This window comes from Microcebus murinus, chromosome 3 (assembly GCF_040939455.1).
Source record: "Microcebus murinus isolate Inina chromosome 3, M.murinus_Inina_mat1.0, whole genome shotgun sequence".
NCBI lineage: Eukaryota > Metazoa > Chordata > Mammalia > Primates > Cheirogaleidae > Microcebus > Microcebus murinus.
Window position 1 is genome coordinate 36,467,581 of NC_134106.1, and position 15,960 is coordinate 36,483,540.

The 15,960-nt window shown below is 37.0% G+C and overlaps 1 protein-coding gene across 1 annotated transcript in view; it reads left to right on the forward strand.

Annotated features, from left to right (window-relative positions):
• CAMKMT (calmodulin-lysine N-methyltransferase) overlaps positions 1-15,960 on the forward strand; it is a 369,799-nt gene that overhangs the window by 295,801 nt on the left and 58,038 nt on the right. The window contains exons 4-6 of the mRNA XM_012756186.3: positions 12,391-12,451; positions 14,510-14,564; positions 15,614-15,677. Of these exons, the coding sequence (XP_012611640.1) occupies positions 12,391-12,451; positions 14,510-14,564; positions 15,614-15,677 (180 nt within the window). The remainder of the gene's footprint in view (positions 1-12,390; positions 12,452-14,509; positions 14,565-15,613; positions 15,678-15,960) is intronic.

Below are 15,960 nucleotides of genomic sequence, written 5' to 3' on the forward strand. Positions count from 1 at the left end.
CTCAGACATTCCCTCCCACCTGGATGTCGCCATGTTCCCTGTGACCCAGCTTCCCGAGCAGAGGGAGGCCAGCACCTACCCATTCATTGTGCAGAGTGAGTCTGTCAATGGGTCAAAGCAGAAGGACACGTATAGAACAAGGAGTGTCCATATATATGGAATTCTTGCTTTGGATTAATTTTCAAAGTTCCCAGAGCCAGGGTACATTGATCCGAAGTTCAGTTTTGGTTTGATTTTGTGAATGATCAATCAGGAATAATACTGTCCCTGTAAATGAAAATGTTATCAAGTTTGGTAAAATTCCATGTATAGAAACATGTCAAAATAAAAACAGCAATAGCAGCAACAACATTACTGTTTGTAAAAGTTAAAAAAATGAAAAGTAAAAACAATTCACTATGTGCAGAGCACTGTTCTAAATGCTTTGCACGTATTATCTTATTTAATTCTCACAACACCCTATGAGTGGTACTTTTATTGCTTGTACTTATCAGTGAGAGAACTGAGGCATTGCTCAACAATTTAGCTAAAGTAGCGACACCCCCCACCGCCATAGTCATTCTCTATTTCATTAACATGTTTTATTTCATCACAACACTAATCACTCCCTAAAATTATGTTATTTGTTGTCTATAGCCCCTATAAAAGTTATTTAGGCAAGGGCTTTGTTTTCATTGCTGCTTTATCCCCAGCTTGTAGAATAGGCCTGTGTAGGCTGCATGAATAAATGAATGAATGAGGTTTAAAATGTTAGAAGTACCTTGCCTAAGGTTGCACAACCAAAAGAGCCAGTATTCAAGCTGAACTCTGTCTGACTCCAGAACATGAGATCTGGTTTCGTACTGTACCTTTTTATAGCTGCAAGGCCCCTAGACATAATCTAACCCAGGCCTATCATTTTGCAGGTGAGGATACTGAAGCTCAGAAAGGCTAAATTACTTCCTAATGTCTCCAGTTTGTTAGTGTGGAGTCTGAATCAGACCCCAGATCCCTCAGTAGTGTTTTTTCACCCTGAATTCAGCCTTCTCATTTCATATAAAATTTAAGGAAAATCCTATATGTGTCTACTGTACATCATCCACCCACTTATTCATGCCATAAACCTAAGTCATACCTGACACTTCCCTCTTCCTTACCACCTCCTTCCTCTAATTAACTAGTAAGTCTTGTCAGTGTACCTTCTAAATATATCTCAGATCTTTCCACTTTTCCTCTCCGTTAACCATCACCCAAGCCCCACCAGCTTTCACCTAGATAATTGTAGGTGAAACTAGCCTCCTACCTAGTTTCCCCTGCCTCCTCTTGCCCCCTTTCAATCTATGTTTTCTTTCTTTCTTTCTTTCTTTCTTTCTTTCTTTCTTTCTTTCTTTCTTTCTTTCTTTCTTTCTTTCTTTCTTTCTTCCTTCCTTCCTTCCTTCCTTCCTTCTTTCCTTTCCTTTCCTTTCCTTTCCTTTCCTTTCCTTTCCTTTCCTTTCCTTTCCTTTCCTTTCCTTTCCTTTCCTTTCCTTTCCTTCCTTTTCTTCCTTCCCTTCCCTCTTCTTTTCTTTTCCTTATTTGAGACAGGGTCTCACTCTGTCACCCTGGCTACAATGCAGCAGCATCATCATAGCTCACTGCAACCTCAAACTCTTGACCTCCAGCAATCCTCCAGCCTCAACTTCCCAGAGTGCTAGGATTACAGGTGTGAGCCACACCTGGCCTCTATTTTCTTTAGAGTAGCCAAAATTATTTTCTAAAATGTAAATCTGGTCATACCATTCTACTGCTTCAAATGTATCATTTAGTTTAAGGTGTGATTTAAGATTCTTAACACGGCCATTGAGCCTAGGAGGTCTGGCTCCTAACCACCCCTTCGTCTCATCTTGTGCTACTCTTTCCTTCTTGTTCATTCTACAGCTCCAGTGACCTTATTCCCATTCCTAGAACATTAAGCCCTCCTCTTCTTCCAACTTTATTTTATGGGGCTCCCCACTATGGACCAGTCCTTCCTCCCCATCCCCCTCTTCCTCCTCTACTGGGCTCTTCGCCCTCTGTGTTTCAGCTTACATGTCATGTATACAGGGAAGTGTTTCCTGATGGGCTCCTCCCAACCTCTCCCCAACCAGGCCAGGTCCTCTGTGATGTGTTCTCATAAGCACTCTCTATTTTTCCTACACAGCATTTATTATAGTTGTAATTAGGCACATTATTTGTACAATTATTTATTTAATGTCTCCTTCTCAAACTAGAGTGGAAGCCCCGGTGCTCATGCTGTCTCATTCCCTGCTGATCCACAGGCCCTGAAACATCGTAGATGCCCAATAAATATTTGTGGAGCATTCTGTAGTCCTCTTATGGATTTCTACTCTGGGTTGATACATCAGTGACAAAACAGAAATGTGAGTTGTATTAAAGGAAAAGGAGACAGAGTGCAAACACCGAAACTAGTCCAAGAAACTTACTTACCCACTCCAGCATGAGAAGCTTTTCATTTTACTGATATCTATCAGTGCTTTTCTTCTTCCAGAACATTCAACAGTTTAACTAAGGGTGTTTTGGCCTCTCCACTTGGGTCTCAGATTAGAGAGAGGCCTTTTTTTCTGACTCCTGCATGATGAATATGTTCATTTAGTTTGAGGAAGGTAGAGAGAAAGGTGCTGCTTCGGTGGACATCAGCTGATTGTGGAAAAGCCGTATCTCTGTTGTGAGAGCTGGCTGTGTTGTCATCACGCGGCAAGTACGGTTCATTAGGGGCAGAAGAGGGAGCCAGCAGTGCTGCTTGCTGGATGCTGTCAAAGCCATAGGACTGCCCTCTAAGATGAACTATGGGGAAGCAAAAAGCTTTCAAATGGAAGTTATGTAGAAGGCCCCATGCTTAGCTGTCACTTAATTTTAGGATTTGCTCAGCCTTCAGGTTAATAATAGATGTGTTGTCTGTTTCTAGATTAACCACAAAACTTGGCACTTAAAATAAAACTAAACTAGCTACTTCACTAAAAACAACGACAGCAAAGTCGTTGATAAATCACATTGCCAAATTTCCTCCTCACTAATGCTATGTAGATGGCTAGCTTTTCGTATTTTAGTGTTGGCTGGCTATGGGCTTTCTGAAGAATGACAAATTCAACAGGCCCAGTTCTGACAGAAGTATCTACAGGGAACCCATCCTTTGTTCAAAAGAAAATGCGATGAAACCAAATGACCATGGAAATCCAAGTATTCTATTGTATTCTTCCTTTTCCAAATAGAACTCTTGTTTAGCTAATGCTTTTATGGAGGACCAATGGAGGAAGGAGGCCTTTTTTGCTATGAAATAAACTCATCTGACTTATACAGGAAGCACTAAGGAATAGGAAACTATATGCCTCTGAATAACTCTTAAGGGAGTGTCCTAATTCATGACATGTGTTTTAGAGAGCAAGTTATCTAGAATAAACTGTTAAAATGCTTTGTGATGCATTTTTAGAACAATACTTTAGCTACTCTAAATGCCACTTTGGGCATTCTGCAATGCCTTATTCTTATTGGATGATGTCAAGAATGTTGAAGTGCCTATAATTGATTGATAAAACCCTATGATATTATTAATAGAACATAAACATCTTGAGACCTTGCCATTAGTGTTCTTGGCTTGTATGTCCTTTTTCTAAAATTTATTCTCATCACCTTTCCAATGAATTTCTCTCTATTTCATGAAGTCCTGGTAGTCAGTATTCTTCTAGAATGAGTACTGAAAGCCTGCCACTCAGATCTTAAAGTATTGATGATAAAATGGACTCTGGAATAAATAAGAATAGTTATTGTATGTCTTAGAACTATCCTACAAAGTAATACTCAAAAGACAAGGCCACTTGTGGTGGCTCTGGCCTATAATTCAAGCACTTTGGGAGGCTGGGGCAGGAGGATTGCTTGAGGCCAGGAGTTCAAGACCAGCCTGGGAAACATAGCAAGACACCATCTCTATAAAAAATTAGTCAGTAAGGTGGCATGCACCTGTAGTCTCAGCTACTCAGGAGACTGAGGCAGGAGGATGGCTTGAGTCCAGGAGTTCAAGGCTATAGTGAGCTACAAGTGTGGGTAACAAAGGAAGACCGTATCTCTAAGAATAAACAAAAAACCAACCAAACAAAAAACTCATACATTTCTTAGTTTCAGGTAAACTTGATATTGAATAATGCATTAGAAAGAATTCCTTTGAGAAACTTTACTAAACCACTATGTAGGGATGTTTTTAAGGCACATCACATGATCATACAGTGGTGGGGGCATACAAGAACATTATAATTTTGGAGGGTGGAAGGCAAATGGATGAGAAGTCATTGGCTTAGCAGATGTGAGAAAGCCCACAGTTGGAAAAGTTGAGAGCCAACCCAACTTATAATTTTGAAACCTTGAAAGGCTCAGGAATTGCTGGTGCCAGGAACAGTTGGTTCTCCATATCCATAGGTTCCACATCCTTGGATTCCACCAAACTCAGATCCAAAATGATCAGGAAAAAAATAATTAAAAATAATACAAATTTTAAAAATACATGCCTGAATACTTTAAATTACTTCTAGATTACTTAAATCATCTATAGTTCTGTATACTCTTAAAATCATCTCTGGATTACTTATAATACCTATACACTTATGTAAAGTTTATGTTAAAGTATACCAGGAGGATGTGCATGGATTATATGCAAATACTATGCGATTTTATATTAGGGACTTGAGCATCTGTAGATTTTGGTACTGGGTGGGGAGGTGCTGGAACCAGTCCACCACAGATATGGAGGGATGACTATACTTGTAAAAGAAGAAGATGAAGGGAACTAAAATAAGGAGAATTGATTGAAAGTTGTTTAAGAAACAGTAATATCCCCATTCCAGGCTACTGGGTAACTACCTCTCCTCTATTCCAACAGAGGACTGAAGGCTTATTCTTTGGAAAAAAGGGTTAAACTGGCACTTTTGCAATGGAAAACGCCAGCCACAGTTGAAGGCAAAGTATATAGAAAACAGGGTGGAGTGATTAAGTGAATATGCAGACTGAATGCTGAGCCCTTCATCCCTATTCACCCTTTTTCACCTCCAATAAGCATTTTATCTTCCTATGCTTACACTTAGGCAAACAACAAAAAGATACCAGACATCTGAGGAAAGCTTTTAATGTGACAGAGACCAAAACCAATAAACAGAAAAAAGTAACTTGAAGAAAACAGACTATGTAAAGATAAGAAAATATAAAACAAACTATAATTAATGTTTACAAATAATTAAGAGTAGAGTTTGCATTCATGAAACAGGAATAGAATGCTTTTAAAAGGAAATAGAGGATCACCATCAACAACAATAGCATAAATGAAAAGAACAATAAAAAGGTTGAAAGATAAAGTTGAGGAATTTTCTAAGAAAGTAGAAAACAATAAGAAATAGAAAGGAGGAAATACAAGGTTTAAAAAATTAGGGGATGAGTTCAGGAGATTAAGCATACAAATAATAAGAGTTCCAGAGGAGAACAGAGAAAAATGGAGGTAAGGAAATAATCAATGCTACTTTCTAAGAAGCTTTCCAAGAACTGGAGAACATAGAGTTTCTAGATTGAAATTACTCACTGAATCATGTAGCTTCTCAAACATATACCTCTTACATACATTTTCAAGAAACTACTGGAGGATGTGTTGCACTAAAATGAGGGAGTAAACCAAGAAAGAGGTAGACAATGGATAGAGGAGACAAGAGATAGAATACCAGAGCAGGGCAAAGGGAAGCCTGGGATGAAAGTGAAGACTGATTACAGGCCGTCAGCTCTGCACCAAGCAGAGGGCAGTCAGTCCCGGGTAAGGCAGGTCAGAAGGTACCAGAGAGATGCCTTCATGAGGTTGGTAGAAAACCCATTGGGAATGAATCTATTGAGAGGAGAAACTGGAATTTGAGACTACATAAAAATCATAGCAAATGAGGAAAAAAAGACAGTTATAAACTCCAGAGAAAACAGAAGTTTACACATGAAAGAAAAAGGAATCATACTAAACTACATAGCTCAGTTGTATTTCATGATCATAATAAAATCAACAACGAGGAGTGATCTTACCAAAATTGTAATATTATATATTATAGCTATAATTATTATTATAATATAGTATTAAGCAGATGGTGGGGCATGGAGAAGAGGCATGATATGTGGGATGTGGAGAGAGGAGTAGAGATAAAAGCAAACATTGCTCATCTTCATAGTACGGGAAGGTCAATAGATTTTGTCTAAAACTTAAAAAAATAATAATATATAGCAATACAAACATATTATATAGAAATATAGAAGTAATTACCAGAAGAAAGCTAAGAGTTGAAAGTGATAGTTTCTGGGGAAGAAGAAAGATTAAAGAGAAGTGCTGGGTACTATTATTTGTCTTAACCATTCTAACAGAACTCAATGACTCTTTAAACTATGTGTATGCGTAACTTCTTTGAAAAGAAAATCTTCTTGAAAGATCATTATATTTCCACAAATAAGAATGAAAAAGCTTTTAAAAACAACAGCTTTATTGAGAAACAATTTACAATTCATCCAGTGGTTTTTAGTATATTCACAGAGTCATACAACCATCACCACAATCATTTTTAGAACATTTCATCACCTCCAAAAGAAACCTCAAACCCATTAGCAGTCACGCCCGTTTATGCCTAACCATCGAAGCCCTCAACAACCACCATGCCACACTCTGTCTTTATGGATATGCCTATGCTGGACATTTCATATAAATGAAAACATACAACACGTGGTCCTTTGTAACTGGCTTCTTTCACTTAGTACAGACATACCTTGGAGATATTGTGGGTCCACTTCCAGACCACTGCAATTAAGTAAATATTGCAATAAAGGGAGTCACATGAATTGTTTGGTTTTCCAGTGAATATAAAAGTTATGCTATAATCTATTAAGTGTGCAATAGCATTATGTCCAAACAATGTCATACCTTAATTTAAAAATACTTTATTGCTAAAAAATGCCAACGATCATCGGAGCCTTTAGCAAGTCTTAATCTTTTTGCTGGTGGAGGGTCTTGCCTCCATGTTAATGTCTGCTGAGTGATCAGGGTGGTGGTTGCTGAAGTTTGGGATAGCTTTAGCAGTTTCTGAAAATGAGACAACAGCAAAGTTTGCCACATCCATTGACTCTTCCTTTCACAAAAGGTTTCTATGTAGCATGTGATGCTGTTTGCTAGCATTTTACCCACAGTAGAACTTCTTTCAAAATTGGAATCAATGTTCTTAAACCCTGCTGCTGCTTTATCAACTAAATTTATGTCAAATTCTAAATCATTTGTTGTCTTTTCCACAATGTTCACAACATCTTTATCAGAAGGAGGTTTCATCTCAAGAAACCACCTTTTCTGTGCATCCATAAGAAACGATTCCTCATCCCTTAAAGTTTTATCATGAGACAAAACTTCAGTCACATCTTCAGGCTACACTTCAAGTTCTTTTGCTTTTTCTACCATATTTACAGTGACTTCCTCCACTGAAGTTTTTATACCCTTCAATGTCATCCATGAGGGTTGAAATCAACTTCTTCCAAACTCCTGTTAATGTTGAGATTTTGACCTCCTCCCATGAATCACAAATGTTCTTAATGGCATCTAGAATGGTGAATCCTTTCCAGAAGGTTTTCACTTGACTTTGCTAGATTCTTCAAAGGAATCACTATCTATAACAGCTATAGCCTTACAACATGTGTTTCTTAACAATAAGACTTAAAAGTCAAAATTACTCCTTGATCCATGGGCTGCAGAATGGATATTGTGTTAGCAGGCATGAAAACAACATGAATCTCTTTGTACATCTCCATCAGAGCTCATGGGTGACCAGGTGTATTGTCAATTAATAGTAGCATTTTAAAAGGAATCTTTATTCCTGAGCAGTTATCAAAAATGGGCTTAAAATACTCAGTAAACCATGCTGTAAACAGATTTGCTCTATTGTTCCATTGATAGAGCACAGGTAGAGGAGATTTAGCATCATTTAGCCCTAGGATTTTCATAATAATGAATGAGCATTGGCATCAATTTAAAGTCACCAGAAACATTAGCCCCTATCAGCTTGTCCTCTGAACCTTTGAAGCCAGGCATTGACTTCTGCTTTCTAGCTATGAAAGTCCTAGGTGGCATCTTCTCCCAATAGAAGGCCGTTTCATATATGTTGGAAATCTGTTGTTTAATGTAACCACCTTCATCAATGATCTTAGCTAGATCTTCTAGATACCTTGATGCAGCTTCTCCATCAGCACTTGCTGCTTCACCTTGCACTTTTATGTTGTGAATTTGGCTTCTTTCCTTAAACCTCACAAAGCAACTTCTGCTAGCTTCAAACTGTTTTTTCTGCAGCTTTTTCACCTCTCAGCTTCATAGAATTGAAGAGAGTTAGAGCCTTGCTCTGGATTAGGCTTTGGCTTAAGGGAAAGTTGTGGCTGGTTTGATCTTCTATCCAGACCACTAAACCTTTCTCTTTATCAACAATGTTTCACTTTCTTATCATTTGTATGTTCACTGGAGTAGCACTTTTAATTTCCTTCAAGAACTTTTCCTTTGCATTCACAACTTGGCTGTTTGGTGCAAGAGTTATAGCTTTCAGCCTGTCTCAGCTTTCAACATGCCTTCCTCATGAAGCTTCATCATTTCTAGCTTTTGATTTAAAGTGAGAGATGTGTGTCTCTTCCTTTCACTTGAACATTTAGAAGCCATTGTAGGATTATTAATTGGCCTAATTTCAATATTATTGTGTCTCAGGGAATAGGGAGGCCTGAGGAGAGGAAGAGAGACAGAGGAATGACCAGCCAGTGGAGTAGAACACACACAACATTTATAGATTAAATTTGCTATCTTGTATGGGTGTGGTTTGTGGTGCCTCAAAACAATTGCAAAAGCTACATCATTGATCATAGATCACTATAACAGATATAATAATAATTTAAAAGTTTGCAATATTACAAGATTACCAAAATATGACACAGAGACACTAAGTGAGCGCATGCTGTTGGAAAAATGATGGACTTGCTTGATGCATGGTTACCACAAATTTTCAATTTGTAAAAAGAAAGAATATCTGCAAAGCACAATAAATTGCAATAAAACAAGATATGTCTGTATAATATTTTCAAGTTCCATCCCTGTTGCAGCATGTATCAGTACTTTTTTATTGTCAAATAATTGTTCATTGTATGGATATATACCTCATTTTATTTATTTGTTCATCAATTGCTAGACATTGGGTTGTTTCCACTTTTTGGCTATTAAGAATAATACTGCTATGAACGTTCATGTACAAGTTTCTGTGTGCACATGTTTTGATTCTTCCTGGGTATATACCTAGGAGTGGAATTGCTGGATCATGTTGCTATCTCTATTTATCATTTTGAGGACCTGCCAGATAGTTTTCCGAAGTGGCTACATCATTTTACATTCCTACCAGCAGTGCATGCAGGTTCCAATTTTTCCATGTCCTCAAAAACATTTGTTTACCCTATGGGGTGAAAGTAGTATCTGATTTTGTTTTTGATTTCCACTGAGAAACTTTTTAAAACTTAACAGATTAGCAAAAATGAAATAGGTTTACAAAACCCTATCTTGACAAGGCTTTGAGAAGACAAACTTACTGAGGATATAGGTGAGTACACATTTTATGGAAGACAGTTCAGTATATTATAGTATGAAATGTATTTAATCTCTGACCAGATATCCCATTCTAGGTATTTGACCTAAGGAGAAAACCATATGTTGGGAAAAGATATGTCTTCATTGTACCACTATTTATAATCTCATAATATACAAAACTTTGAAACTAACTTAAATGTCTATCAAGAGGAAACTGGTTAAACGAATTCTAGGTAATCATTACAAATAATGATGCAGGTAGAGTATATTTTTATTGTCATTTGAACCTGTCTATCATATATTGAGTGAGGCAAAATCAGATTATTGAATATCTGCATGTAAAAATCCCATTTGTGTAAAATATCTTTATGCCTGGAAAGATTTTGTAGAATGAGGTCTAAAATATTAACAGTGATTATATGCTAGTGGTGGAATTTTAGGTGATTTTCTTACTTTGTTCTTTGTCTTTTTTGTATTTAATTTTGTTAAAAATCAGCTGTTAGCCTTTATAATTTTTTGAGAAAATTATAAAACTATTTCAAAAGACTATGCACTTTAGAAGTTACATTTTTGTACTTAATCAAGGCTTAAATTTTAGTTAAATACTCTTTCCCTATCATTATTTTTTTAAAACCTCAAAACCATCTACTAAAGGCATAAAAAATTCATTATTGTGGTGATTATATCCACTTGGTGTAGAACACTGATTTAGGCTCTTCCTTCAAAGAATTTTATTATGTACTTTGGTCTTCATGGAGTTCTTTTTATGTGGAGATATGCCAGGTATATGGACTTTAGGGTCATGCCAAAGCTCAGGTCAAAATGGTTCTCCATCTCTTCTGGTTATTGGGATAATTATTCTGAGTTCACATATTCTGTCTTCCACTCTTCTGCCCCCTTTTCCAGGAGAATAATATTAACAACAACTTTCTTTTTTTTTGAATTGATTATGAGTTAGGAACTATTCTGAACACATTCCATATATTTCATTCATTTAATCCTCATGACAGTCCCATAAGGTTGACACTACAGAAAATGATATTTTAAAGATTTTGAGCCTGAGACACAGGTTAAGTAACCTGTCCAAGGTCACTCAGCTAGGGAATGGCAGAGCTGGGACTAGAGTCCAGTGAGTTTGGTTCCAAAGTACCTATGATCCTAACTGCTATACTCCACTGTCTCTCTGACTTTCCTTCCTATATATGACTCCAAACACTTCTTGCTGACTTTGCTTCTTCCTATCAGAAATGTCAGAGAGGCTGAGGTGTAGTGTATACCTGCAGCAAATGCTCTATAGGGTCAACTCTTTGCTGTTCATATCTTTACCCATTGAATCTCTTAGGATTTTACTTAACATTTCTTTAACATCCTTTTCTCTGAAATGTTTGGATTTCTTACTCCTTGAAGTTGGAGATTCATCTGGGGAAAAAATTAAGCCTTCTTTATATGTTTCAACTTTGCATCAAGACCCATCAGCAGAGTGCTTGGTGTTGAGTCAGAACATTTCCTGCTCTTTCCCAGGACTGCTGGATGCCGGGTGCCCTGCCTGATCTTTAGGTCTGATCCTTGGGGAAAATATAATTTGTATAATGTTATAGTTTATTCTGATCATAAAAGTAATACATAGCCAGGCGGCACAGTGGTTCAAACCTGTAATCCCAATACTTTGGGAGGCTGAGGCACAAGATCATTTGGGACCAGGAATTTGAGACCAGCCTGGGCAACATAGTGAGATCCCATCTCTACAAAATATTTTTTTTAATTAGCCAGGCATGGTGGGGTACATCTGTAGTCCCAGCTGATGGTAGAGGTGGGGGATGGGGAAGACTGAGGCAGGAGGATCGGATTGCTTGAGCCCGGGAGTTGGAGGTTGCAGTAAGCTATGATCACACCACTAGACTCCAGCCTGGGCAAACAGAGTGAGACCCTTTCTGTAAAAAATTAAAAAAAAAAAAAAGAGTAATACATACTTATTGTAAAAAATTTGGAAAATACAAAAAATATAAAGAAAAAATTAAAAGCACTTGTAGTCCTATCATCCTGTGATAACCACCAGAAAATATGATTTCCAAGCATGTTTATCTTCTCTTTAAGGAATTCATATCCATTCATGAAGACTAAGTCTTCTAAATAAATGATTTACAGATGATAATTTTAGAAAGTATCCATCCATGCAAATTAATGGGTAGGATTATTATTAAATTTAAAGATATGCCAAAGTTGGTAAAATTAAAATTTCTTAATTTTATATTCCAGTTTGATTTTTTAATTGAAGAAAGGAAATAATTATGCATATTTTAAAACATTAGTATAAAATCAAACAAAAGGTATAATGACCTCAGTGATTTCATTTGCTCCTATAAGTAATGTTTCCATTTATTTTTACCTAACATGAGCAGCATATATAATAGGTCTTCAACTGATGCTTATTAATTACATGGGAATAAGATTAAGATCTACCTGAAATACCATCAATATTTAACTTTTGATATTTGCAATCTTGGTTGTTATTGTTTTTGCTACCTTGTTGTGATTGAAACTTAGTAAAATTTATTTAAGATATTTTACTGTTATCCTGGGAAAAGGGATTATAAACATCACCATTATAAAAACAACAACAGCAGCGGCAGCAACAAAAACTCATGTGGTATGATATAAGTAATAACTATGTTAAGTTTGATTCAGGTTGAAATAGCTTATACTGAACATTATTTTTTAAAAGTTGTTTCTTGGGAGAATAACTTCTATAATCAAAAAGTCTATCCTCTTGTGTTTTCTAGGCATCTGGCCATCTGAAGAGGTTTTGGCTTACTACTGCCTCAAGCACAGTAGTATGTTCAGGTACAGAGTTGCACCTAAAACAAATTTTTATTCCATCATGGATATTGAATCTGCATATTAAAAATTGCCATGTTTAGATTCTTTAAATTAAATGATAAGAAAGAAAGAAAGAAAGAAAGAGAAAGAAGAAAGAAAGAAAGAAAGAAAGAAAGAAAGAAAGAAAGAAAGAAAGAAAGAAAGAAAGAAAGAAAGAAAGAAAGAAAGAAAGAAAGAAAGGAAGAAAGAAAGAAAAGGAAAGAGAAAAGGAAAACAGAAAGAAAGGGAAAGAAGTTCACAGTGAACACATGTTGCTTCTGAAAAGAAATCTGAATTGCCTTTGGGTACTAATATAGCACAGCAAGCTTTTTGCTATATGTCAAAGGCTTTTGATTTCCACTCAAGGCATTTTATTTCACTTTGATTTTGGGGAAACAAAAGTGAAGCTCCAATCAATCCTTACTGATTGTGAGGGTTAAAAAAAACAATAAAGACATTCTTTCAACTTCTGCTAGGGAAGTCACTACAGAATATTTGATAAATAAATACCTCACAGCTATTATTTAAAGATGTCATCACACCCCTGGTTTTAAAGGTATTTTTATACACTTAACAATATGTATTTGTGAAATAGAAATTACTATTACAGATTCATGCTACGGAAATAAATGTTTTCAACTGTTAGTGTGTATTATAGATCAAATCCATGTGTGAGATTTAAGAAAAAGAAAAATACTCGTTTTATTTGTAAATTCTACAAACGTTTGGTAGACCCAGAAAAAAATAGGCTTTTCATTTTAATTCTCATTTTATAAAGGTCATCCAATATATGCTTCCTGAACAGCACATTATGATTCCAGATAAGCCATTAGTGATCATGGTGTGTGTTTTAACAATATGTACTTACAAGATTGGGTCAATAATATGTATTTTTTGAAACTCTGGGGTCCTTATTTACCAACCAGTCTACAATTGCTTTGAATAACTAAACGCTCATTAAGTGTATTTCAAAATATGGATGTCTTTGCTTGGCTGCTTCTTCTCTCCTAGCCACTCTTCCCACCTCTCCTTTCTGTTTAATTTTGCTTTTTTTTTTTTCTCCTCTTGATGTAATAAACTTCCCGAACTGGGAAGAAGAAACAATCTTAAGACACTAAGCATATAAAATAAGTACAGGGCAATTTTGATTTTGAGCTGCAGAGCTGCCCTGGAAGTCTGGCATTTGCTCATCTCGCTGTGCTTAAGCTTGACTGGAGCTCCAATCAGCGAGCCGTGGGCCAGGGTGAGAGTGTCACACGTTGAGGGCTGATATTTAGGCACAAAGGGGAAGGTAAGTGCAGAGTGCCACACTAGACTGTCAGCTTTAACTCTGAGCTGCTTTCCTTTTGAGCAGTAAAGTCAGAGCCCAGTCATTACTTTAGCCCGAGTTTGCTGGCTTACCCATATTATATCCCTGCATTGTTTACTCACTATGTAGTGTTGGGGTCATTTGTGATTTAAGTGTTAATTGCTAAATGCTCTTTGTGTAATTGTTCTTTATGGGGGCGGTTCAGCTTTCCAACATGTTTCCGTTTGTTTTAGAATTTTTTTAAAAAATTCAGGATTGCATTTATTTGTGTGTGTGTGTATGTGTTGTGTGTGTGACCATAATATAGGTATATACACACTCATATATATTCTTCATTTACTTGTCTAACTGTTTTTGAAGGAATGAATGTGGATTAACAGTGTTATCCTTTCCTAACAATTATCTTTCGCTACTCTAGCTAGTTTAGTTCTAAAAGACAGCGCCATTGACAAGGGAAAAAAAGGGAACCTTCTCAGATTTTTCAGCTCAGCGGTGGTAATGTTGCAGTGAACACTAATGAGGGAACCCCCACTGATTTGCCTGCTTTGTGACTTTTCTATTTCATAATTATTTTTAAAACGCAAAACGACATGCGGTAGCGTAGTCATGTCTCTACAACTTCCTGGTAGCGCCGTTCTTACTGCAGATGGCAATTTGTTCTTGTAACATATATATCTCTCTGACCATTTTCATCTAATTTGTATGGGTTCTACCATTTCTTTTCTCTCTTTCAGGGACCTTGCTGTGTGTGAGCTAGGGGGTGGCATGACATGCTTGGCTGGGCTCATGGTAGGTCTTTTCTCAATTCCAATCCCATTCAGAGGGAGGAACAAAAGGAAAAATGTTCCAGGGCCTCCAACTGCTGGGTCAGAGAACCGTCAACAGCATCAGCTGCGGTCAAGCTGCTGGGTCTTGAGAGACCTTCTAGATTGACTTACTTTCGGATCATATTGATTTTATGGTTGCCTCGATGAGCAGAAACATTTTACCTCAGTGTAGTCAATATCGCTTGTTGTGACATTCCAGGCCTCGCACAGTCTTTCTTTGCCATAGTGAAAGCATTTTTTTTTTCAGATTATAGTCCCATTTGCTAAGATACAGGAATAGCCCGGCGAATCACAGTTGGAGCACCATGATATAGCTGCTAATGTTTTGCCTGCATTATTACACCAACAAACATGATCCAGAGCGCTCAGTAATTAGATTCTTTTGAATTAGATTGGCCATTCAGGAACGTCGTTCCCCATTCTCTGGGTTCTGAGTCATGTATTCAGGAGATATTATGTAGCAGCACAGTGCATTAGACAAGTTTTTATGTCTCTACAAATAAAAGCATATTGTTACACTGATTGGCATTTGACAAACCTGTCGCTCTTATACAATGTGTCGAGGTTACAGCCCAATGTGCGAGCATGTCAAAGCTCACAAAAAAATTACCCTCACAAAGCCATCTGCCTGCAATGCAAAGTTATATGAAGGGCATCAGGCAGTCAGACAGAAGCAAGCTGAAAGGCAGAGTGACAGCCTTGTATGATGGCTCTACTAGATAAACAGAAGCCCACAAATGAAAGCCTCTCAGAATACCATCATCCGCTGTCACAATGCAATTACCGAACAGAATGATAGCAAGATAGAGGCTCCCGCAAATGGAATGATAAAAGTATTGACTGATTTGATTGAATGATTAAAATAATGCAGACATAAAATGAAAAAAGATTGAAGATTGTTACAGAGAAATAGGTGAGGAAGCATGATACTGAAGGCTTGTCACTCCTGTCTTCACTTCCACACAGACAAGCATATTTGCTCATTGTTTGCTGTGCTCCCTTTTTTTTCAGGTTGCTATTTCTGCAGATGTCAAAGAAGTTCTGTTAACTGATGGGAATGAAAAGGCCATCAGAAGTATCCTTATTCTGATAGAAAACGGGTTTGTTGTGCTCATTCCTTTTTCCCCGGCTGAGTAACAATTGGTATAAAGACAGCCAGCATGGGGCATTAAAAGAGAGTTTCCCCCCCACATACACATGATAAGTAATTAAGAAAAAGTAGAAATATATGAATTCATTGTGTTCTGCTACATGTTTTTCTTTCCTTTCGATAGATTTTTATAAACACTACTCATTCAAAGAGCCTATGTTTTGTGGACCTCTCAAGGCAATAAGAAAATTTGTTTCATAATAATTTT